Source organism: Miniopterus schreibersii, assembly GCF_964146895.1.
Source record: "Miniopterus schreibersii genome assembly, chromosome: 1".
NCBI lineage: Eukaryota > Metazoa > Chordata > Mammalia > Chiroptera > Miniopteridae > Miniopterus > Miniopterus schreibersii.
This window is the reverse complement of record NC_138101.1, coordinates 193,746,710-193,769,877: the sequence shown is the minus strand read 5'-3', so window position 1 is coordinate 193,769,877 and position 23,168 is coordinate 193,746,710. Positions and strand designations below refer to the sequence as shown.

The 23,168-nt window shown below is 51.7% G+C and overlaps 1 protein-coding gene across 2 annotated transcripts in view; it reads right to left on the bottom strand.

The window, feature by feature from the left end:
* The window catches only part of SLC24A4 (solute carrier family 24 member 4), a 110,141-nt gene that overhangs the window by 24,895 nt on the left and 62,078 nt on the right, over positions 1-23,168 (bottom strand). The window contains exons 3-10 of one of the 2 annotated variants that reach the window (XM_081123957.1): positions 14,854-14,930; positions 11,667-11,741; positions 10,578-10,662; positions 9,917-10,020; positions 9,386-9,460; positions 6,504-6,529; positions 4,921-4,974; positions 3,224-3,309 (exon numbers count right to left, since the gene is read on the bottom strand). In XM_081123957.1, coding sequence (XP_080980083.1) covers positions 3,224-3,309; positions 4,921-4,974; positions 6,504-6,529; positions 9,386-9,460; positions 9,917-10,020; positions 10,578-10,662; positions 11,667-11,741; positions 14,854-14,930 — 582 coding nt within the window. Of the gene's footprint in view, positions 1-3,166; positions 3,310-4,920; positions 4,975-6,503; positions 6,530-9,385; positions 9,461-9,916; positions 10,021-10,577; positions 10,663-11,666; positions 11,742-14,853; positions 14,931-23,168 lie in introns of both variants that reach the window. The other variant, XM_081123958.1, reaches the window with a different exon arrangement.

Genomic DNA, 23,168 nt, shown 5'->3' with positions numbered 1-23,168 from the left:
GAAAGCACCCGAGAGTACTGGCTCTAAACTTCTCATAGCCACCTGCTCTGTCTTTGAGGGACCATCTCCACTGGCACAGAGCATGCTTCTAACTTTGCTGCCCTTGAGGCGGGCAGTGAGGGCAAAGATGGAGCACAGGCCCCGGACCAGGCAACTGAGACTGGGAGGGGAGCCTGCCTGCTGAGGGCCACTGGGAGCTACTGGCCGAGCCCAGTGTTTCTGTTAAACCTATCACCCTCCAGCAGGGAGGCTGGGCTGGTGTCTCTGACCCTATGCCTCCCCTCATGAGGCTGAAGAACGAATTTCCCCAGGTCTTAGACCTCTCCCCATCACCTTCCTGAACACACTCAGGGCTGGAGTCCTAGGGGACTTGACATCTAACTCCAGAGCCCTGGAGGGCCCTAGCGACAGGACCACTCAGGAACACAGCACACAGAAGCAGGTGGCTTCCCCTCCGAGCAGGTGTCAAAGCAGATATGCCCGCCCCTCTGCAAGGGTCACCAGCCCTTGGTGCCTGTCCTTCCCAGGTAATGGGGTAACCAGCAGTGTCCTTCCCAGGTAGTAGGGTAACCAGGAGTAGTCAGGGCAAACCCATGCGAGAGTTAATGGCACAGACAGGAACAAATGCACAGCAGACACACACCCTCACCCGACAGGCAGCGAGGCTCAGCAGACAGGAGGCGTGTGGGTTAGGAACAGAGCCGGAGGACCATGCATTTGTGGGAGGCAGACACTGACCTCCGACGAGGCGTGCGCTGGGCTTGTGGATTATTTTTCAGGGCATGTGTTATCGCTTGGATGAAAGCGGGTTACTTACAATTTAGAAGAGGAGAAGAGTTAAGGAGACAAAGGCCGACAGAGGCTGCCAGAGATGATTAGCGTGCGGTGGATGCCGAGTCTGGGCAGCATTCTTGATGGTGGCCAAGGTGCCGGGGTTATTTGAAAGGGGTGTTAGTAAAGGGGCCACTGCTATGGGCACTTCAATGCTTGGAGCCTTTGGCCTTTGGGATGATGGTTCCTCTCCTGGCTGAACTGCATGGCTCCATCCCACTCAGAGGAGCAGGAACCCCTGTGCCCGCCACCCCTCCGTGCTGCAGGAAAGCCCGTATCCCTCCCTACTCTGGGCCCTCCATCTATGGTAGAGGGAGGCGGAAACCAGCAGAACCTCTGCAGGCTCATCAGACCACAGGAGCAGCCTGTCCAGGCACTGCCTGCGGCAACAGCTGGGCTCAGAACGAGGGAGCCTACGGAGTGTCGGCCTTCAAGGCAAGATACATGACACCTGGTGCCTGGGTACCTTGTCTTGGTGCCGCCCGCCAAGTGGCAGCACAGGTGGTGCTTCCAAGCCACGACTAACAATTACAGAGTGGTTCCTGGCAGTTCAGCCCGAAGCCAGGCATTGCCTCCTCCTTCCCTGCTCCAAGCAAAAACAGAGTCCAGGGCCAGGGCAGCCCAGGAGGGTCCCACAGTGAGCCCAGCTAGCAGTCAAGGTGGCCCTGGCTGCACAAGGCCACCTGAGACCAGTGAGGACAGGCTGGACTCCCAGCAGGGGTGGGAAACAGGGCCCCTCCCGCCTCAGTCCCAGGGCCTTTCCTTGCTGTACTGTGCTCTGCTTCCTTAAGCAGCACTGAAATGTGAAAAATCTGTACAAGTTTTAGAAAACTCAGGGCCCTTGGAATGGGCCTTCTCCCTCAGCCACATGGGCAGTAGGTAGCTCTCAGGGCGGGAACCCAAGGAAGAGGGCATTTTCCGCTGGCCTGAGCTGACTCACCGCTTGGAATGTCTCTCCTTTGCCATAAAGGTCCAGAGGCCCCAGGAACACTATGTACAGGAAAGGACTCAGCCTGGCCTGAGGGACTGTGTGAGGACCTCATAGCCGCTGACTATGGAGCTAAAATCCAGAACAGCAGCCCCATCGTCCCCTCCCCTTCTGAGGAGGTTGTCCTGGAAACGCCTCTCCCCTGGGGCACTGAAGAACCAGGACTGGGCAGGCACCAGGCTCTGCAGGCTGCTTTTCTTTGTCTCTCACAGGTGGATCTCCAGCACCTAGGCTGTGGCCTTGGCCACACCTGTGCCCCCAGCCCAGCAGCCTTGCTCCTTCCATCTGGAGAGAGTCATCCCTAGAGACCTGAGACAGGACACGACACACTTGTCTAAAGTGCACACGGGAGGCAGCTCCCAGCCTGATCTCCCCCAGGGGGAAGCTCGGGGAGGGGTCACAGAGTATAGATTTTGGCCCCACGTGCCAGACAGAGGCAAACAGGCTGCTCTGAGAACACCTGGTCCACCACTGACAAAGGAATTAGAGTCGCCTGAAAGAGGGCTGACTTGCCCAGGGCCATGGGGAACAAGGGGAATAGCCCTCAGGTGGCCAGGCCCCGCCTCTCAGCTCTACCAGCACCGGTGGGACTCGGGTGTGGCTTGAGCCCCGCTTTTACGCATCCTCAGTACAGGACCCCATTCAGGCCTGAACGCTGGCCTTGGGTGCGGAAGACAGTGAATCTCACCACCTGGCAGCCGCCCCGCAGAGGGATCACCTGGTAGCCGGCTGGGTTAAGACAGGCTTTTAAAGTAGCAAGTGGTCAGGCATAGTCAATTAGGAGTATTTGACAAGAGATGACAAGGGCTGGCTCCAGAGGCCCAGAACCGCCAAATAAAGGGACCAAAGAGAAGCCGAGGAGACTGGGCTGCAGCCCCGGGGGCAGGGCTCCCGGGCAGGTCTGGGAATCTGCTCAGCTCTGTGCCCGCCTTTCCTGGCCTTGCTGTTCCTCTAGGCAGTGAGCGGAGGTCTCTCCAGAACAGGGCCTGGCATCTGAGAAACCACAGGGGGACCCAGGCCTTCTCTGTCACCCCAAGTCCTCGCTTTCCTGTCACTGGCCCTCTGCATGGGATAGAGGTGTGATTCGCTGCATCTCAGGAAAGCCAAGCGGGCCCTGAATCTTCCTTAAGCGGCCCAGGGAACTCCCCAGGGATGCAAGTGCTGACATCTTCTCCACCTAAGCAAACGCCAGCCTGAGCAACATCTCCATCACTGACTCCCTCCTCATCTAGGGTCCTGTGGCCGAAGGTAAGAGAGTGACAATTTAGAGGGAGATTGTGCGCGGGAAAGAGAAGGGGACAGCGGTTTAGCGACATGGTTCGGCCACTCCTGTCTGCTCAGCCTTACCTGGCCCCAGCAATGGCATGGAAGGGTCATCAGAGCTACTACCACAGTAATCATTACCATCCTCCAGCTCGCTGCTGACCGTGTTGCCATTCGCAACGGTCTTTTGTTTGATCGTGAAAAAGGCCTGTATCTTCACGTTGTACCTGGAAGTTAAGGCAGGAGGTCAGGGCCCTGGGACACCTGGCAGGGTGGAGTGCTAGGGCCTCCCCCCCCCTGCCCCGCACACACAATCAGGTGGCCCTGGGAGTGTCCCACGGTGAGGGAGCTGGGGAGCCAAAGCTTTTCAACCGAGTCGACAGAATTCCTAACAGGAACGGGAGAGCCATGTGCAGTCTGACGGCCCTGCGCCTACTGACATGTTCGTGGGATTCCTGGGGGCACAAAAGGCCTTCAGCCCTAGACAGGGACTGACCCCTACTTACTGCAGGTCCCAAGCCTGCCCTGATAAAGTTCAGCTCAGCCTCGGGAACAGGCTTGAAGGAAGGGTGACTGGGCCTGTCCTCTCTCCCATGGCTGAATCTTTGGGTCTTTTCTGTGTCACTGACAGCCAGCGTCGCCCCACAGAGAAGAGACTCTCTCCATCCCAGACCCCAGCTGCCCACCTCGCTGAAGGGCACTCAGAGAGGACATATCTGAGGGACAATTCTCCTGCAGGCTGACAGTTTATCACCCATTTTGATAAAACATCATGATTCATGGCCTCATGAAACCCAGTACTGGTTTTCTTTCTAATCACCTGCAGAGGTACAAACAAGAAGGTAAAGCCTGGGTATGGCTCACCTCATGGATAGTGTTTCAGTTTCCTTTTCTGTTTTTTTTTTTATGTGGAAAAACATATACAACAGAAAATTCGCTATTTTAATTATTTTCCATTTTGAGGCACACAATTCAGTGGCATTAATTACGTTTACAGTGGGAAACCATCACCACTATCTATGTCCAAAGCTTTTTCAGGATCCCAAACAGAACTCTGCAACCACTGGTCAGTTAACGATTAATCACTCCCTCCTCCAAGCTCCCGGTAATCTCCCATTTGCTTTCCGTCTCTATGAATTTGACTCTCCCAGGTACCTCATGCAAATAGACTCAGATAGTATTTGTCCTTTTGTGACTGGCTTATTTCACTGAGCATACTGTTTGCAAGGTTCATCCATGTTGTAGCATGTGACAGAATTCCCTTCCTTTTTAATGGCTGAGTAATATTCCTCCCGGGCAGTTTTGAGATGAGTCTGACCTGGGCAGCTCCCAGGGGGCCACAAGGGTTCACAGCCCTGGACCCTATGTCTGCATCTTCAATACTATGAGTGGTACCCCTGCAGCTGCACAAGGCAGTGGCCCTGAGAGGTGACATTTTACGAAGCTTGGAGCAGAAGTGAGGCCGCCTGGCTCTTTCAGAAAGGGTGGTATTATATTATCAGATTCGTAGAGAGAGCAAAAAGGAGTGGTCACCCTGAGGCATGGAGAGGCGTGAGGTGGGTGGGAGGGAGGCCCCTGCTTGCTACTTGTTTTGGGAGTGGCCTCGTTCTCCACCCAGCAGCCCTAACTCTCATGGCCAGGTGTGGACAGTCCCCCCAAACAGTGTCTGAACATCTCTCCCCCCCTCCAGCCGTCCCAGTGGGGTGTCCCCCAGAGAACTGGGGCTGGTGAGAGTGACTGAAAGGTCGGACGGAGGTTTGCTCGCTGCTCTAACCGGAGGCTAGAGCGAGATCTGAATCAAGGCGACAGGCAGCCAGAAGAAGGGAAAGGGCACTTACTTCATGATGAGAATGTAAAACACGTACAAGATGATGAGGACCAGGCCTTCCCACCTCGGAGAGAGAAAGCGGCTGTGGTTAGAGCGAGGAAGGGCCGCGCTGAAGGCCGGGCTGACCCGTGCAGAGGGTAAAGCAGGGGGGCCTTCCCCGGCCCCGGCGTCTGGCCCAGGACCCAGGGCCTAGGCATGCCGGTGAGCGTCCCAGCCCGGCTGCCCCTCAAACTAAAGCTGTCTTAGTGACAGAGAGAAGGCTGAGAGTGGGGTCTTCTCAACCATAGGGGGTCTGCAGGGCTCAGGCGTAGTCCCTCAGCTACCTAGCAAAAGGGGAGGCCAGGGCCACCACATCCCAGGATTCAGGCAGCAGTGGCCTGGAGTCACCTAGACTTGGCATTAGGAGGCCCTATGATCACCTGAGATTCTGGTCAAGGAGCAGAGAAGCTGGGGTGCAGGGGGAAAGGGGCCCTAAGAGCTGCCTGAAAGAGGGGCATACACAGTCTCGCATGCACAGTGCCCAACTCCACGCGTGGTGGGATTTTTATAGTTCTGACCACCAGCCTCCGAGGAGCCACACAGCTTTGGTTGGTTTGTTCATCTGACGAATGTGTACTAAAGGCCTACTATGTGCCCGGCATGGGCTACAGTTGTTTTGGGAGCTCTTCCTTGGCTGACAAGAGACCAAGGACCAGCAGAGCCCCAAAGGGAGTTGTAGGTGACCTGACCCTCACTCCCAACTGCATCCACAGCTGAGGCAAAGGAGACCCGGGAGTGGGGAGGCTGCCTGGCTCATAGGGAGGGTTAGGGCCAGGCCGGGGCCAGAATCAGTTTCTCTGGGCCCATAGCACGCAGCCGCTCACATCGGGCCTCGTGAGTACATCCCCACAATTAATCACATGCAGGATGCAGATTCTGATTCACTGTCCTGCAGGAGACATTTTAATGGCTTATATGAATGTGAGACACAGTCACACGCTATAGAATAAAAACATCGACCTTTTATTTCAAGTGGCTCTGCATGCATCTTAATTAAGGAATCATTTCCGACCTCAGTGTCACGAAGATGAGTCCCTGTGTTTTAGTCGATGCTATTTCAGTTTTGCTTTGTACGGTGAGATTTTTTGCTCACCTGGAATTTATTCTTGTATAAGGTGCGAGGGGTAGACCTAATGTTATCTTGCTCTGTATGGATTCTTAGTGGTCCCAGCAGAATCTAAGACCCCCCCTCCCTAACTTACTGCCTTGTTGCGACACCTGCCATCTCCCCCAGCCCAGAAATGGGCCCATTACTGGGTCCTCGGTTCCATGTTCCATATTGGCCTTGCTTAGCCCTGTGCAAAATACCACGCTTTGCTGATTATTGTAGCTCTATAATATGGTTCGATATCTGGCAGGGTGGGAATATTAATGGGAACAATTTCTGTCACCTTGAAAGAACAAATAAAGGCATGATTGCTTAGAATGATATAATTTTTACTTTTACAAGTTCATACGCTTATGTTTGTAAAAATAATTTTAAAGAGGATTCTGTGAACCCAATAAGCAAGGACACTAACAAAAACAAATGAGAAACAAACTTAAAAAACTTACCATACAATTTCTTCATCATATATGAACTGAAAGGCAAAAGAAACAAAGGGTGGGGGGACATATTTATTTAAAAAAACAAACGCAGACCTCTAAGCACCCAGAGCTGCCCCAGCTTGGCTTGCTATGTTTCTACAGAAAGCTGGGCTACTCTCTCCAGTTCTGGGTTCCTTGACTGCAGAAGGTGACCTTGCCTTAGTTGAAACATAGGCCAGCAGATGCGGCAACCTACAGCCCAGCAGAGCGTGGGCCTCTCAGAGAAATGGCCTGCTGGGGCCAACCTGGCAGGGGCCTGCCCTCATTAACTGAACAGAATTGTGACAATCAAGAATCTTAAAAACTGAAAAGATATCCATCCATCCATCCATCCATCCATCCACCCACCCACCTACTTCCCTATCTGCCTGCTTATTTACCTATCAGTCTACCTACCTACCTACAGTGCCTGTGTGTTATTTTCTTAAAAATAAAGAGTAATCCCTTTCGAACTTCTGGGGGTGAAAGACCCACTTGTACCAGCTGAAGGGAAGCCAGGGGCAATGGTGGGACTCCATGGTTTCCTAATCAGGCACTGATATTGCCCAACAACCCCACCCTGCATCTTTGACATGTGGTCCAGGAGAGGACTCCTGTGAGCACCCCAGACAAGCCCAATGTGGAACAGGTAGGTGGAGAGGCTGTGCCCACCAATCTGATCCTGGAGACACATAGGTGCCCACAAGGGATGCCAGCAGAGGCCAGGGGGCTTCTGTTTGAGCTTGGGCCCATTGCACCTTGCTCCTGGCTGTCATGGCAGGCAGTACACACAGGAACTGAGAGGGTTGTCCTGGCTGGGCATCACTGGGAGGTTCCCTAAACTCAAGGCTCTGAGGAAGTGGCACACAACCTGGGGAACTTTCGGGACATTTATGGAGCTATTTTTAGTTTTTATAACCCAATGGAGGGACACTGGCATTCAGAGGCAGTGAAAGCCTGGGCTGCTAGCCAGCCTAGAACACGTGAAGCAGTTCTATCTGGGAAGTTTTTCTACATTTGGCACAAGTGCTAAGCGTTCTGCTAAATATTCAGGTAAGCGACAAAAATAAATAAATAACCTGAGCCTGGAACTTAACTCTGTTTCACAAATCAAAGTATTTTTGCATGGTTTTAGTAAATACTTCATTTTCTAGTGAGGTAACTATCGTGCAAATGGGGTTGGTGGAGGACTGTACTTGGCTCTGTTAGGATTTTATCAGGAGTTGTTCATAATTTTGGAAAATCACATCAGCAATGTCGCACCACTCAGGAGTTTACGGTGCCAGCCCAGCACACTGGCCTAGGTCTGAAACTCAGGGATTTTCCATATGGAAGCAACAGATTACATCACCGGATGTTCTAACATCTTCATACCAAAACCCTGACACACTAAAAGATGTATTCTTTTGTTATAAATTACTTTTACCTGTCCTTTACAGTAGAGTTTAGGTGTTGAAGTTTCAGAAATATATATATATATTTGAGAGAGGGAGGGAGAGGGAGAGGGAGAGAGAGACATCGACTGGCTGCCTCCCACAGACACCCTGACCCGGGATCAAACCTGCAAGCTGGGTATGTGCACTGACCGGGAATCGAACCGTCGACCCTTTGGTGCACAGGATGATACCCAACCAACTAAGCCACACCAGCCAAGGCTGTTTTTTGTTTTTTTAAAATTATGATTAGGTAAATTATTTTATCTGGAGCTGTCATTTTCGATTTTCCGAGATGTGAGAGGCAGCCTCTCAGATGGCCCCAACGATCCCACCACCTGTCATTCATACCCGCCTTGTGTATGTGGCCTGGACCTAGGGACTTGCTCCAAACAAACAGGATATGGCAAAAGTGATGGGCAGTCACTTTGGAGATTAGGTCACAAACACTGTGGCTTCCACCTTGGCTCCTCTCTCCCTTGCTCTGAGGGAAGCCAGTGGCCATGTCATGAGCTGCACCAACAAGGAAAGACCTGGGGCTGCTCAGAGCAACTGGACCCTGAAAGTGGAAGCCTCTCCCCACCCTGGGGGGGGGGGGGAGCCCTGAGGTAACTATATCCCGGGCAACACCTGGGAGAGAGCCAGAGCTGGAGGACTCCTGTCCAGATTTTAATACATAGAAACGGGGGTAACAAACGCTGGTTGTTTTAAGCCATTGAGTTTTGGGGAAACTTCATACACAGTGATAGACAACTAATAGAAGGGATATGACTTCCATACACAGTTGGCGTTAGAGCTTTAAGGTTGAGGCCTGTCACTCTAGGGCACATGCCCTAACATCTGGGCACAATCTGCCCTCCTGAACAGGACCTGCCCCTTAAAGCTACCTTTGGATTGAAACCGTTTCCCTGTGGGTGACACGGTCCTTGGCAGTAGCCTGACTGTTGCGTGCTTTGCTGTCATGTGCCATGATGTCACCCTAGCCCTTGGTGGGGGGGCACAGGGATACCCTCTTGCACACACTAGCAAGCCCCAGGAATCTGTTTTCTCTCCTCTGCCTTCCTCTCCACCCGCCCCAGCTGCCAGCTCTGACGGCTGCCAGCTGCCTCTTTTCTGCTCTGCAGCGAGCTGTGAACCCGGGGCTCCGCTCCTTAGAAAATGGCTCTATGCGAGGATCCGAAGGGCCTCTGAGGAGCACGTGCTTGAGGGAAACTGCACAGCCCATGCCACATGTGCTGTGGTTTTGATGCCCTTTTAACCAAGGTGTCAGGTATGAGATTTGGGGCAAAGGGAGGCATAGTGGCAAGGGGACTGGTCAGAGTGACAGCAGTGAGCGGTCAGCCCACCCCACGGCTGGGGGCTGGGGGTTCTCTGGCTATAGGGCCAGGGACAAAAAACGGGCAGGGTCCTGTGACTTCAGGGGGGAGGGGAACTCACGGCAATGAGCACGATGACGGACAGGGTGTAATACACGGAGTCCCGGCACACGGCCCACCACGTCAGCCGGACCACCTGCGAGCAAGGGGCTGTCAGCTGCCTTTGGCGGGGGAGGGGGGTGGGGAGAGGGGTGCGGGCACAGCTGCTGGGGGTCTTCCCCAACACCCCCGCAGGTACAGGGACACGGCCAGGAGCTCCTCCCGACTGTGCCACCAGCAACAATTCAGCCCGGCTGCTCGAGGCCGCCCTGTGCTGTTCATTGGATTTTGGGGACAGGTGGGGTTACGGGAGGCGCCTCTTAGGCAGTCGCTGCAGGGGAATGAGCGAGCGCTCACCCTCAAGCTGGACAAGGGGGCTGGTGCTCCTCCTGCTCAGCCCACAGGCTGCAGGACGAATGTGACACCACTGCGATGCACCAGGACGCAGGCTCGCTCAGAGCCTCCGGGGGTCAGAGGCATGGCTAAGGCGGGGCCCTGGGCATCCCCACTGCTGTCCCATTTTCCACTTCATAAGGGGAGAGAAACCACTGACCTGTCCCGCGAATAATCCACAGACTCCGATTATACACAGGATGTTGAACACAGCAGAGCCCACAATGGTCCCAACCCCGACGTCCCCGTGGGTGATGAACACGCCTGGAAAGAGAAAGGCACGAGTCCTGGTCTGCAAGGCCCAGGCCTGCCCAGGCCTGCCCCAGCCGCACACCCAGGCTGGCTGCGAGGCCTGTGTCCCCCTGACCCCATCTCCCCACAAACCAGGGGAAGCTGCTCTCACATCCAACAGAACTCCCACGATGCTGGGAGAATGGGGGTGCCCTCAAAGACCAGCTACTCTAATTCCTCCACTTTTTGAACAGCTTTATTAAGATACAATTCCTATGCCATAAAATGCACCTGTTTAAAGTATCAATTCAGTGTTTTGCAGTACAGTCACGGAATTGTGCAACCATCACCACGGCCTAATTTTGGAACAATTTCATCACCCCAGAAAGAAACCCCGCACCCGTCTGCACCGCACTCCACCCATTAGTGGTTCCGCCCCAGGGAGCTACTAATGTACTTCCCGTCTCTCCAGTGCTCCCGCTTTACAGATGAGAAAATGAGGCTCAGAGCTGACGCATGCCTTCACTTGTCAGGGCACCAAACCTGGGCTCTCACCAGATCCTGTGTCTCCAGCTGGTGGGATTTCTTACCAATAACAGAGGCAAACAGCTCGGGTGTCGAGCTTCCCGCAGCCATGAAGGTGGCTCCGGCCACATCTTCACTCAGATGGAGCTTCTGAAACAGAGATGACCACAGACCCCCAGGGTGTGACGTGGGGGCAGTGGGCACACTAACTGGGCACTTCGGCAGCCAGGGAGTCAGCTCCTCCCTGGCAGCCTCTCCTCCCTGCGCCCTGAGCACACACCCTCAGCCTCTCTGCTGGGCCCTCGATCCAGAATCCTGTCCCCTTCCCCCACCTAGAGGTGAGCACGTGGCTCCGTCTGAGTGGGGCAAGGGGAGGCGAGACAAAGCCTTTGAGTACTTTTGCCGGGTCACTCACTATTTAGGGGACCCAGGTCAAGTAGCCAGCCCTTGCTCTGTGCTCAGCAGTGGGGTAAAGTAATGAAGTGCCTGTCCCCAACAATCCATGTCCCCAGCTGTAAATGTCATGACAATATGGCCTCAAACAATTTGGCTGGGAGGTTTCACGGGGGTAAAGTGTGGCAAAGTCCCGAGCAGTCTGCACACAGTGGGTGCTTTTCCTGCCTTGGCTAGAAGCCAAGAATAAGGTAGAGTAAAGGTAGACTGGGGTCTTTCATATGAGGAGAAAGAAGAAAGTAAAAACTTAACAAAATAATTAAAAGGAGAAAGTATCAACGTGCAAAGGTTGGGACAGGGGGTGTTCCCTGCGTTGCAGCTCAGCCTCCTCCCTGGGGACACAGACCCCACCTGGTACACACCTCCTACACCTGGTTATGGCGAACGCTCCCTAAGCAACCAGGTTTGGCTTAACTGCAGGCAGCCGGCCCGCCTGCCGCGGAGCCAGAGGCTCTGGGTAACGGGTGCGCGCTGGGGGCATTTTCTTCTGCTACGTCTGGGAGAGGATGCCACCGGCCAACTCTAATCTGGGGGTTTCAGGGTGAGGCTTCGCCATGGTGACACGGAATGACTGGCCTGACAATCTCACTGCAAGAGTGCTGCCAGTCCCTCTCAGCCTGGCACTGACGTGCCACATGTCCTCGATCACCCCCAGCCCCCTCCCAGGCTTCACTGTGGGGTCCCAAGTCTCTCCCGTGTACCTCACAGATCTTCTCTAGAGACGGAACGAAGAAGTCATCGCACACTATGGCCAGGGCGTAGAACATGTATAGAGCCTGAGAAGGAAACGGGACAGACAGTGTCAGCGAGGGCACCTGCCACCGATGGGGCACAACTGGGCATCCACCATACCCAAACCAGCCTATGGGGCAGGCTTAGAGGAAAATTCCAGCACTATAGAGACTTACTCCTTCAATCCCCTCACTGACAAAATGGGAAACTGAGGCCCACAGAGAAGAAGTACTTGCTGAGGGAACTAAAACCCAGGCCACATGGCCTGTGCTCTGTCTTCTTATCTTAAAGCAGCAGCTCTCCCAGCACAGAGCATGCTCTCGAAAGGCAAGACCTAACCTTTGAAGAAAAGCACTTAAAATCACCATTTTAAGAGTTTAAAATAATAATCGTCCTGATTTCCCCTTAGTTTTAGTGAAGGCACCATTTCCTTGTGACCACTGGCCACCCCCTGCCAAAACAAAGGGCAGCTTGAGATCTGGCATTTCCCGGGATGCTACTTGATGCTGGCACAGGTTAAAATACACAAGCAGCCCAGCCGGGTGTGGCTCAGCTGTTGAGTGTCGACCTAGGATCCAGGCGATCGGGGTTTGATTCCTGGTCAGGGCACATGCCCGGGTTGTGGGCTCGATCCCCAGTCAGGGGCATGCAGGAGGCAGCCAATCAATGACTCTCTCATCATTGATGTTTCTCTCTCTCTCTCTCTCCCTCTCCTTTCCTCTCTCTGAAATCAATAAAGATACATTTTAAAAAAAAATACACAAGCCATTGACATTGGGAGGTTCATGGAACAAAGGGTCTAGATTCTAATGCTGATTCTGGTACTTATTTTCCAGGTGACTTTGGATAAGTTATGCCTCTAGGTCGCAGTTTCTTCATCTGTTTAATGACAGAATAAGAACAGATCAGTAGTTTCAAAAATGTTTTATATACAGAAGCCCTCAGTTGCCCTGTCTACTCAACACAGCTTTACTGAGCTCACCTATGTACCAGGTGCTGTTCTAGGCATCAGGGATACATGGTGAGGACACCAGGAAATGCCTCTGACTCACCTCAGTGGCGGACAAACAAATAGGCAAATACAGTATCTATCACTGCCAGAAAACAGGAAGTGCAAAGGTCCTGAGGCAGGAGCGTGCTTGACGCATCTGAGGAACAGCAAGGTGCAGACAGAACGCAGTAAGAATGAGGTGGGAAACAGAGACTGTAAGGCTGGAGGGAAAGGCAAGAATGAAGAATCACAGACAAGAGATGAGATTTTACACTAAGCACTGGGGGAAGCCAGTTATGTGAATGCTCTGTGTGCAAAAGAGGGACAGCCTGAGCTGCTTCACCCAAAAGCAGTGTGACACTCCAACTTCAGTTACTTAACTACGACTAAATAAAATAAGTGGACGATGCATCAGCTGTGGCCAAGGCATCCGAGGCAAGTGTCCACTGGAGTCTAGGTGTGGCTGTTCCAGGATCTGATTATCTTTTGGGGGGAAGCAAAAATAAACAAATACTGGGGGTGCAGGTAAAGGGAAGAGAGTGGGGTGGGGGAGAGATCGCTACAAATCTCAGGATTCCAACTTGGACACCCCCAGAAACTTCCCCTAACATTATCTCCCAGGCAAAGGTTTTCCTTGAGGCCGGAGCCTCTCGCTCCCCTGTCATCTCTGAAACACTGGGGAGAAAGGGGACCCAAGGAGGAGCTACTGCTTCCTTCGCTTGAACTGGGAAGTTCTGAGAAGCTTCCTAGACCAAAGCTGGCGCTAAAGCCAGAGCCTTCTCTTGCTCCAAGGAAGGGGTCAGCAAACCTTTTCTTAAAGGGCCAGACAGCAAGTATTTTAGGCTTCTTGGTCTCTGTCACAATGACTCTGTTGCTGTAGAAGAGCAGCCACAGGATGGGTGTGGCTGTATTCCAATAAAACTTTATTTATATAAACAGGCAGAAAGCTGGATTGGGCCTTCCAGCCTTGGTCTGGTAATCTCTGCTCTAAAGGGTTCCTGCAAAATTCCTGAGGGGCTCGAAGGGTCACAGTTTTGTCTCAGCAATGCCAGGATGTTTGTGAGGCAGAGTGACAGAACTACAGGCCTAATTCACCAAATCTAAACTCCCTCAGTGAAGGGGGGAGGGTGCATGAAAAAGCCAAAGAAACTAGGGAGATAATAACTCTATTCCAGAAATAATATATACAGGCCTGTCATTCAAAACCTGCTGATGATCTTCATTCTAACTTTCATTTTCATTAACGGTGCATTCTGTTAATTAAAACTTCACTCATTCGTTATCCACTGGTGGCTACTGCCGATGTGAGAATCCCGACTTTTACGTTCCTAATTATCTCTTGCATAGACTAACATTTGGCTGGGTTTAAACATATAAGTAGGGTGGCTGGGAATATAATCGAGAGGAAAATTTGCTGTGTTTGATCCAAAGTGGCCACCTTCATACAACGTGGCTGGCAAACTTTTTCTGCAAAGGGAACACAGTTAACTTTTTTGGCTTTGTGGACCACAGAGTCTCTGTCACAGCTACTCAGCTCTGCCACTGAAGCAAAAGGAGCCACTGATAACACAGAAATGAAAGGGAAGGGCCGTGTTCCAATAAAACTTTTATTTACAAACATGGCAGTGGCCATGGGCTGTGTGGTGTGCTTCCCCCTGTCCAAGAAGAGTGACTTTTACCTATAACTTAGGCTGGAACCCACGATTCCTTTAAGAATTGCTGCTTAAACACCGCCATTTGGCATCGAGGCCCATCCGAATACAGAGGGAAGTTTGAGACGTGCACCAAAGTTTTAAGCTACGGTCATGCAAGGTGGTAAATGTGCGGGAACCGTGAGAGCAAGTACGCACAGGGCGCTTATTAGGTGCCAGTGAGGTCGGCCGCATGTGACCCACATTCACTCACACTTGGCATCTGGGAAAGCCGCCGTCGCTTCCATCTTATAGAAGCAGAAAATGCGCCAGAGGACTAGGGTTCTTCTCGTGGCTCTGGGGCCACTCACTATGTGACACTGAGCCAGTCACCTAACGTCCTTGACCCCGTTTCTCTGGGTCCAGTATCCACCCCCATCACAGGCTCTGACAAGGACGGGACGAGACCTCTGACATGCCGTGGGTCTGTGCCCCCTGCCTGGGCTGGGCACCTGCCCCGCGAGGGCCACTTACACCGAGGATGTGCAGCAGGACGGCGCCGCGCTGTCGCTCCTTATTGGAGAACAGGTCCGTGGGGAACTCGTGAATCGCTGCAAGACAAGAGGACACGCAGTGTTAGCTCTCAATGGGCGGCGAGGCTCAGGGGCAGGTCCTGGAGCAGGACCCGCGGCCGAGGCGGAGCAAGGGACAGGAGGGCTGACAGAACTGGCTTTTGTCCCCTTATCCCCTGGGCCCCCTCAGGCGCCAGGTGTGCTTCCACTAGCATCTTGGGTCATCGCTCACCACATCACAGGCCCTCCTTTGACCCCAAGAATGTCCCTGCCGGGGTGGACACTGCCACTCCTGCATGGGCTCTCATCACCCTGGGCGGTGGGCAGCCTGCGAGGTGCAGAGCTCCCTGCACTGGAAATCAAACACTTGGGGTCCAGGTACCATCCCTGATACTCCTTTGTGACCCCTTCACAAGTGGTCTGAGCAACTTGTCTGCCTTTCGGGCCCCAGAATGTTCCTGGGTAATGAAGGAATAATTCCTTCTCACCCCCGTGTTTGAGATGACCAGTGGATAAGTACTCTGTGAATGTCATTTCTGCAGGTCCCCCGTCAGACACTCCCACATCCATCCCATGTCCCTTTCACTGGTCCCTTTCACATCAGCTACACTGGAAGCTTCTGGAAAACAGGGAGCCACACTGCCCTGCACTGCAGTCTCCGTGCCTCAGCCAGGCTGGCACAGTAGGTTCTCAATAGACCTTAAAAGTCAACTGAATGAACAATAGTAAAATACTAAACAGAAATAGCAATACGTACCATCTTGCCCTATTAGAATGCTTTCATTACCTTTGGAAATCCTGTAAATAACTGGTTCATGGTGAGAGCTTGATAATTGCTTGTTAAATAAACTCCCAGGATAAAAATCCCTTCTTTATAAATGTAATTTGGCCCCAAGCTCTGAAAGTGATGGTTTCTCCCTTACATGGAAACTTCTGGTTTTTAAGATTAGATTCTCCCAACAAGACAGAAAACATCCGCTCCCCAGGCACCCAGAAAAGGCTCCCACTGTAAACAAGCAGCAAGTTAATGAAATATAGATTCTTTCACTTCTGGTTTTTTTCTTTTTTTCCTGTAATCAAACTTATGTAATAGAATTGCTCTGGCAGTTCAAGGGCACGGATCCTCTTCAAGGTCTGTCGGCTCAAGGGAATTATAGAGGGAGGGACGGCATTCCTGCAGCCGGGACCTTGTTTCCAGGAGAAATGAACTGTCTGGGACATTTCAGTGCAGATCAACAGACATTTCTGCCATGAAAATTCGAGATCGCTCCTGATTCTCCAAACCAGTATTTTGAGAGCTGGTGATTTATTCAATCCTGGGAATTCTCTAAAATTAGAGTAAGGTTATGCTGCCTTTTTGCGTCAAGGACATTACCCTCTGGCCTCCAGCAGGGAGGGAATGTGGATTATAAATGGCTTTGTCTTTGTTTCAGCCACGGTGCCTTGCCCTGCAACCCCATGCATGTGCTGGAGGCTGCAGAGAGAAGCAAATGCCATCCGTGGCCCTAATTTTGCCAGCAAAGACAGCAAGGAACCGGCAGAGCTGCCAGCTGCCAATGACCCACTGCCCCTGTACCCACCCAAGTCTTCTGAACACATGCTGACCCCCTGAGGCAGGCACTGCAGCCAGAAATGTCCTTGCTCTCCAGATGAGGCTCAGAGTGGGGAGTGACCGGCTCGAGGCCCCAGCCACCTAAGCCAGGACCTGCGTTGATCTCCACGGTTAGGGGCTGCCTCTCACAGGAATGGAAACCACCCTGCACTGGGAGACAGAAGACCTGGATAGAGTCCTGGCTCAACTACCCACAAGCTTGTGGGACCCTGGCTGAGTCATTTAATCTCTCTGTCCCTTTATTTCTTCAATTGCAACCTGTGGCCACACAAGGTAAAGAAATAGTCACCATTACCTTGTGTGGCAGTCAAAGGCTGCAAGCAGGCAGGTGGCCACCTTGCCCTCCCCAGGTGGCAGCTGGTACTGGGACCAGTCCACTCCCCAGTTCAGGGGTCAAATCCTCTAGAAGCTGGTGCAGGGGGTACAGACTGTGCACAGCTAGAGCTGTCTCTCCCATCGTTGTCACCAATAGCGACAACTTGGAGCTGCAGACGCCTGTGCAGCTTCTCAGGGCACTGTCTTTAGAAGCAGGTGACAGGTTTTAGGAAGCGCCTCTGCTCCTTATTACCCTTTGACCTTGGCAAGTTACTACACAGCTCAGGGCTGTTATCTCACCTACACAGGGGTCCTACAGAGTCCGATGCTCGAGGCCAGGGGGCTGCAAGGATTATAGGAGAGGGAATGTTTGCACGACACTTAGCCAGTTAGGCTGCTGTGACTGTAGGATCTTAACTTACAGGCTCCTCCCTCAGTGCAAGTCCTGTCCCCACTGTTCCAGAGGACGAGTCTTGGTTTGTGAAAGCAAAAGGAAAGATGGAGCCAGTTTAGTGGGGAAAAGAGTGGGTGAGATGAGGCAGGCCACATCTCAGTGCTGATGGAGTTTAATCCAGGCTTCCTGAGAAACCTCCTTTCTCTTTTCCTGGGGTTTGCTGGAATCGAGAGCCCCGACCCATGCTTAAGGGAGTGATACTTGCATGTGTGAGAGGGGCCGAGCCTGACGGACTACTCAAATCCCCACCGGCGACAAGGAAAGATCAACAGGGCTCGCACACGAGGCTTTCGAGGTCAAGCCTAAGCCTATAAGCCACAGAAATCCTGGGGAGGGAGGGGATGTGTGGAGAAGGAATGTGTCTGCAGGTGGAGCCCAGCTTGGGAAACCAGGGATGATCCCAGCACTCTCCACATCATGGGATGAAGGTGGGGAGCCAGGCGGGGGGGGGGGGGGGGGGGGGGGCTACAAACCACACAGCAGCCACTCCCACCCCCATTAGGATTCTGTCCCTTAGACCTCAGTGCCCAGAACCGGCTTCTCCATCACTTTTGGTTCTGGACACCCCCCTTTCCTCACACCCAGGTGTCTTCCTCCCTCCTGTCCACCTGCCCCGCACTGTGTGCAGGGCCAGGAAATAGGGGCGGGGGTCTTTCCTGCCACTTACCTTCCTGAACAGCAGAGGGGAAACCACAGATCCCTGGGCACAAAAGCACCTGCGATCCTACCTCCCACTACCAGCTACCAAGTGCTCTAACACTGTATAAATGAGACCCCTAGGGAGCCCTTGACCTTTTTGGTTGACACTCAAAGTTACATGGGAGATATATATTTCAGAAACCCTGAACTAGTGTTGCCCTTTTGAGGGTCTATACTTATGGCAACATTGCTGCTAGTTCTCCAAATGTGTTAATTTGTTCAACAAGAATTTGCTGAGCAGCCACACAGTAGGTGTTGGGCTACCTCTGGGAACAGGCGGATGAGATCCTGGTGTGTTGGGCAACATCCTCAGGCCTTGCAGCTCCTCATCTTAAAGGGCAATTTCACTTTCAGAGAAGCCAAAGTATTCAGAAAGCGGTAGGCTATCGGGTTGGGAAATACCCTGGATGTTGAAACAGTACAAGTCAATGTGTGTTTCTTGACCACTTACTAGTTCCAGGCACGGGACTAGGCACTGGGCCTTGCAGATGTGCCCTTGAGGGGCTGGTGGGGGAGACAGACAAATACACAAATGATCAAGAGACAGTGAGAAGCTTGCTGTGCTGGTGAGGAGTGGGCGAGCGAGGGGTCACTGACTTGGGGAGGCGGGGCAGGCAGCAAGCCCAAGGAGAGAGTGGCGCCCACAGCAAATTACTAACTTCTCAAGCCCTTCAACCTGCCCTGTCAACCCTGAGAAGATCATTTTCCCCATTTTTATTGATGGAGAAATAGCGGCTCTGAGAAGCTACTGGAGTCATGGTTAGGCACAGGTGAGAGAACTCAGGGTGGGAGCCTATCCAATACCAGGTCTTTTTCATCTGAGTATTTCATCCACAAGAGGCATACATCTTGGGGCTCGGGACTTCTTTATCCCAGGAGCAGGCTCTGTGCTTCCAGGAGCTCAAAGGGCGTGACAAGAAGCCGTGCTCTTGAAAGGAGGAATGCACATTGCACCTTCCAGGTCAATTCTGCTAACAGCCCAGGATCTGCCCATATGGAGGGCGAGGCCACTACTCCTTGGGTCCAGGGACACCTGTCACTCATCTTCCTCAACTTCCCTGACACATTTAATAAAGCTGACCACTTCCTGTTTGTGTGTGGATGAACACGTATGTGTGAACGAATGGGTGAATGACCATCGATCCATTCATCCACCCATCTATCTTACACACAGTAGATTTCACTCTGAGTTTTCAGAAATGCAGAGTTGTGTATCTACCACCACACCGGACACAGTCTAGTTCCATCGCCCCTCAAGTTCCCATATCTGCCTTTTTGTAGTCAAAGCCTCCCCCGCCTCACCGCTGGCAACCACTGATGTTTCCTTCCCCTACAGACCTCCACGGCAACGGAGTCACAGAATAGGTGGCCTTTGTGATCTGGCTTCTTGCACTTAGAAAATGGGTTAGGATTCGCCCCCCTTGTTATGTGATCCCACCTTCTTGCAGTGGTCTGTTTCATTGACTCCCACGCTCTCACTTCCCTCGTCTCTTTTAGCGGTCCCCCTCCTCTGCAGGACCCCAAATGCTGGCGTTCTCCGGGCAACAAGGTTATAGAGATGTAAGTGCTGAGAGGCTCTCCTGGCAGTAACATCCACTTCCTCATTTCCACATAGGACGTTTTCGAATCTGATCATCCCATGTCCAACTCCTGCTCTGTTAATCCTTCCTGCAACGTTGTAAGCACCTCATTCCCTGAATTTAATTCCTTTCTGTTTAAAATACTGAGAATAGCTTTGGTTCCCTACTCTCAATGCTGATATTCTCTGCCCCCTTTTAGCCAACCCCCCCCAGGGTCCTGGCAATCCTGCTTCCCAAGGAGCTCTCAAGTCCGCCTTCCTCTCCATCTCCCGTCCCATCACCTCTCCCTGGACCACCGCACCAGCCTCCTCGCCTGTCTCCCAGGCCCATTCTCAATCTGCTCCTTTTAAATTTTCACACAGCAGCCAGACTAGCTCTTCCACCTGCACTTATGGCTTAAAACTCTCCAATGGCTTTTGATTACTTGTGGGAATAATCCCCTAAAGAAGCAGCCCTATTCTCTCCAGGAGCAACCACCGTGACATTTTACAGCTGGAAGAAGCCCCAGCTGCCACGTGGTCCAGTGGTTCTCCACCGAGGAGGGGATGTGGGCTTATAAAAATCTCCGGGGCAACATGCCCTAAGCCATCCTTGGCATCCCCACCTGTCTCCCTGCCCTGATACTGAGAATCCTTGCCCCACCCACTGAGAACCACTTAACCTCCCACTTTAAAGGGGAGAAAGAACACTGAAGTCCAGAGAGCTCAAGGCCTTCAAAGCCCCGGCGTTGTCTGGTCCTGATAATTTGTCCAGTCCTGGCATGCCGCCTTTTCTACCATGCTAGTGCTGCTCTGGCTGCGCTGGTCAAGCCTGCGAGCTGCCAGGTCCTGGCACCAAGTAGGTGCTCAGGAAACGCCTGTTGAGTGAGTGAGCACTTGGTTTTCCACCTCCCCCTCTGGCAAAGCCAAGAGCTGCTAGAAAGAGCTCTGTGCAGAAGGATGTCCAGGGTCTAGGGGATGGTCTGGCTGGTCCTGTTTTCTCAGCTCTAGGCTCCCCACACTGCTTGATGCTGAACCACCATCCTTCCCAGTGGAAAGTGCTTGATGGAGACGCCCTTCCATTAGATGCCAAGCTTTCTCAAACCTTTCAATCTGCTGATGCTCTTGAGGGAATATAAACTGTGATTCGAGTTCTTCAAAAAGAAAAAAAACTGCCTCAAAACATGCCATTCTCGCTTGCTTTCTACCCTGGTTAAAAATAACCCCACACTCTATACCCCGACATTTATTCTGAAACTATGAAAACTAGACTGGAAGGCTGGGAAGGAATTTAAATAACTTCAAATTTCTACCATTTTCACTTACGTGTTTTAGGAGCCACCCAAGAGCCAGAAACCAAAAGCAAAAAACACTGTGATTTTCCCCAATTCTATAGTTTAAAATAACTTAACAAGAATGTTGTACCTTTCACAGTTAACAGCTGGAATGTCTAGGTTTCAAACCATCACCCTCCCTCCTGTCCCAAACAAGAGTAAAATAATTAGATTAAGTCCTGGCTTAACCAGCATGAAAAGGAGTTTAAAATTCGATCTCTCTTTTAGTACATTCCAAAAGAGATTAGCAACATGAAAAATAAAAATATGATTGGAGAACTGAGCAGAAGATTGCTCTCTCCAGGAGCAACCACCGTGGAATTTCCCCAGCTGCCATGTGGTCCAATGGCTTTCCACCGAGGAGGGAACATGGACTTATCAACATCACTGGGGCAACATGCCTTAAGCCATCCTTGTCATCCCCACCTCTCTCCCTGCCCTGATGCTGAGCATCCTGATCCTCTCCCACCCACTGAGAACCACTTAACCTCCCACTTTAAAGGGGAAGAAAGAACACCGAAGTCCAGAGAGCCTGAGTGCTTTAGTCAACATCACAGCTAGTCAGCAATTAAATGACAAGAGCCTGAACATACAAATGGTCAATCACCAGACCATACAGGACAGCAGAACTCTGACCCGTGATCTCTGCATCAGCTGGTCCAGACAGCCCAACTCCGACTGGCTCAGATAGTCAGGACGTGGTCAACAAGGGGCAGCTTCCCTACTGTTTGTCCCTGCTTCCAACTCAAGACAAGACAGAGAAAGCTAAATATCCTCCCTATAATAAGTTGAATGGTGTCCTCCCCCCCAAATTCATGTCCACCAGGAACTGTAGAATATGACCTTATTTGGAAACAAGGTATATTAGTCTGCTAGGGCTGACATAACAAAATACTACAGACTGGAGGGCTAGAGAGCTTAAAAAACAGAAATTAATTTTCTCACAGTTCTGGAAGCTGGAAGTACGAAATCAAGATGCCAGCAGGGTTGGTTTCTGGTGAGGACTCTCTAGGGGCTTGCAGACGGCCACCTTCTTGCTGTGTCTTTATGGCCTTTCTTCTGTGTGCACACACTTCTGGTGTCTCTTCTTCTTATAAAGACACCAGTCCTATCAGATTAGGGCCTACCCTATGGCCTCATTTAACCTTAATTATCTCCCTAAAAGTATTATCCCCAAATACCATCACTTTGGGGGTTAGGGCTTTAAATATATAGATTTTGAGGGGCCACAATTCAGTCAATAACCTGAGGTCTTTGCTAATGTAATTAGCTGAGTTAAACTTAGGTTATACTGGATTAGGGTAGTCCCTAAATCCTATGACTGGTGTCCTTAGGAGAAGAGAACATACAGACAAGAAGGCCATGTGATGACAAATGTAGGGTTTGGAGTGACCTGCCTACAAGCCAAGGACTGTGTGCAGCCATAAGAAGCTAGGAGAGAGACAAGGAACAGAGACTCCTCAGGGCTTCCAGGAGGAACCAACTCTGCCAATACCTGGATCTCAGACTTCTGGCCTCCGGAACCATGAGAGAATAAATGTCTGTTGCTTTAAATCACCCAATTTGCAATCATTTGTTATAGCAACCCCAGGAAACTAATACACTCCCCAAACCAAGGAAGAAAATGCCCCACTTCTAGTTAGCCGGCCTCCAGCTTCCCCAGGTCAACAGCCTCCCATCAGGACGCATCCGCTATAAAGCTTCCCCACTCCCCCGCCTGCCAAACACAAGGGATGGTGGCCAACTCCCTTGCTGTAGCAAACTCTGAATAAGCATCCGGGATTTGCTCTCATTTGGGGGGTCTTTGTTAATTTCTGAAATTAGCAACAACCTTGAGTTTTGCCTATATGTCTTTCTCTGGCACTAGGTTGAGTGCTCTCAGGGAGGTGTGCGGACATTTAACTCATCCATCTTCCCCACCTCTATGAGAAGGCATCCTGCTGGAAGATTCGATAAGGAATGCACGTAATATATCTGAAGTGAATTAGTAACCAAGACTCCTGCCTACCGAACCGCCACCAAACTCAGAGCCAGTGGGCACCACATGGTGCTACCCAGTTATCGAAAGCGCAGTGACTATTAAGATAAACCATTTCTATTTGGAAAAGAAGGAGCAACTTTTCTGAGCATGACATTTTATGTATAAAACATAAATAGTAAATACATATATAGGGCTTACTATGTGCCAAGCACTCTAAGTACTTTACACATAGTATTCCAATTAATCCTCACAATGAGCCTGTGAAGTATTATCATTAGCCCCATTTTACAGATGGGAAAACTAGGGCACAGAAAGGTTAAGTAA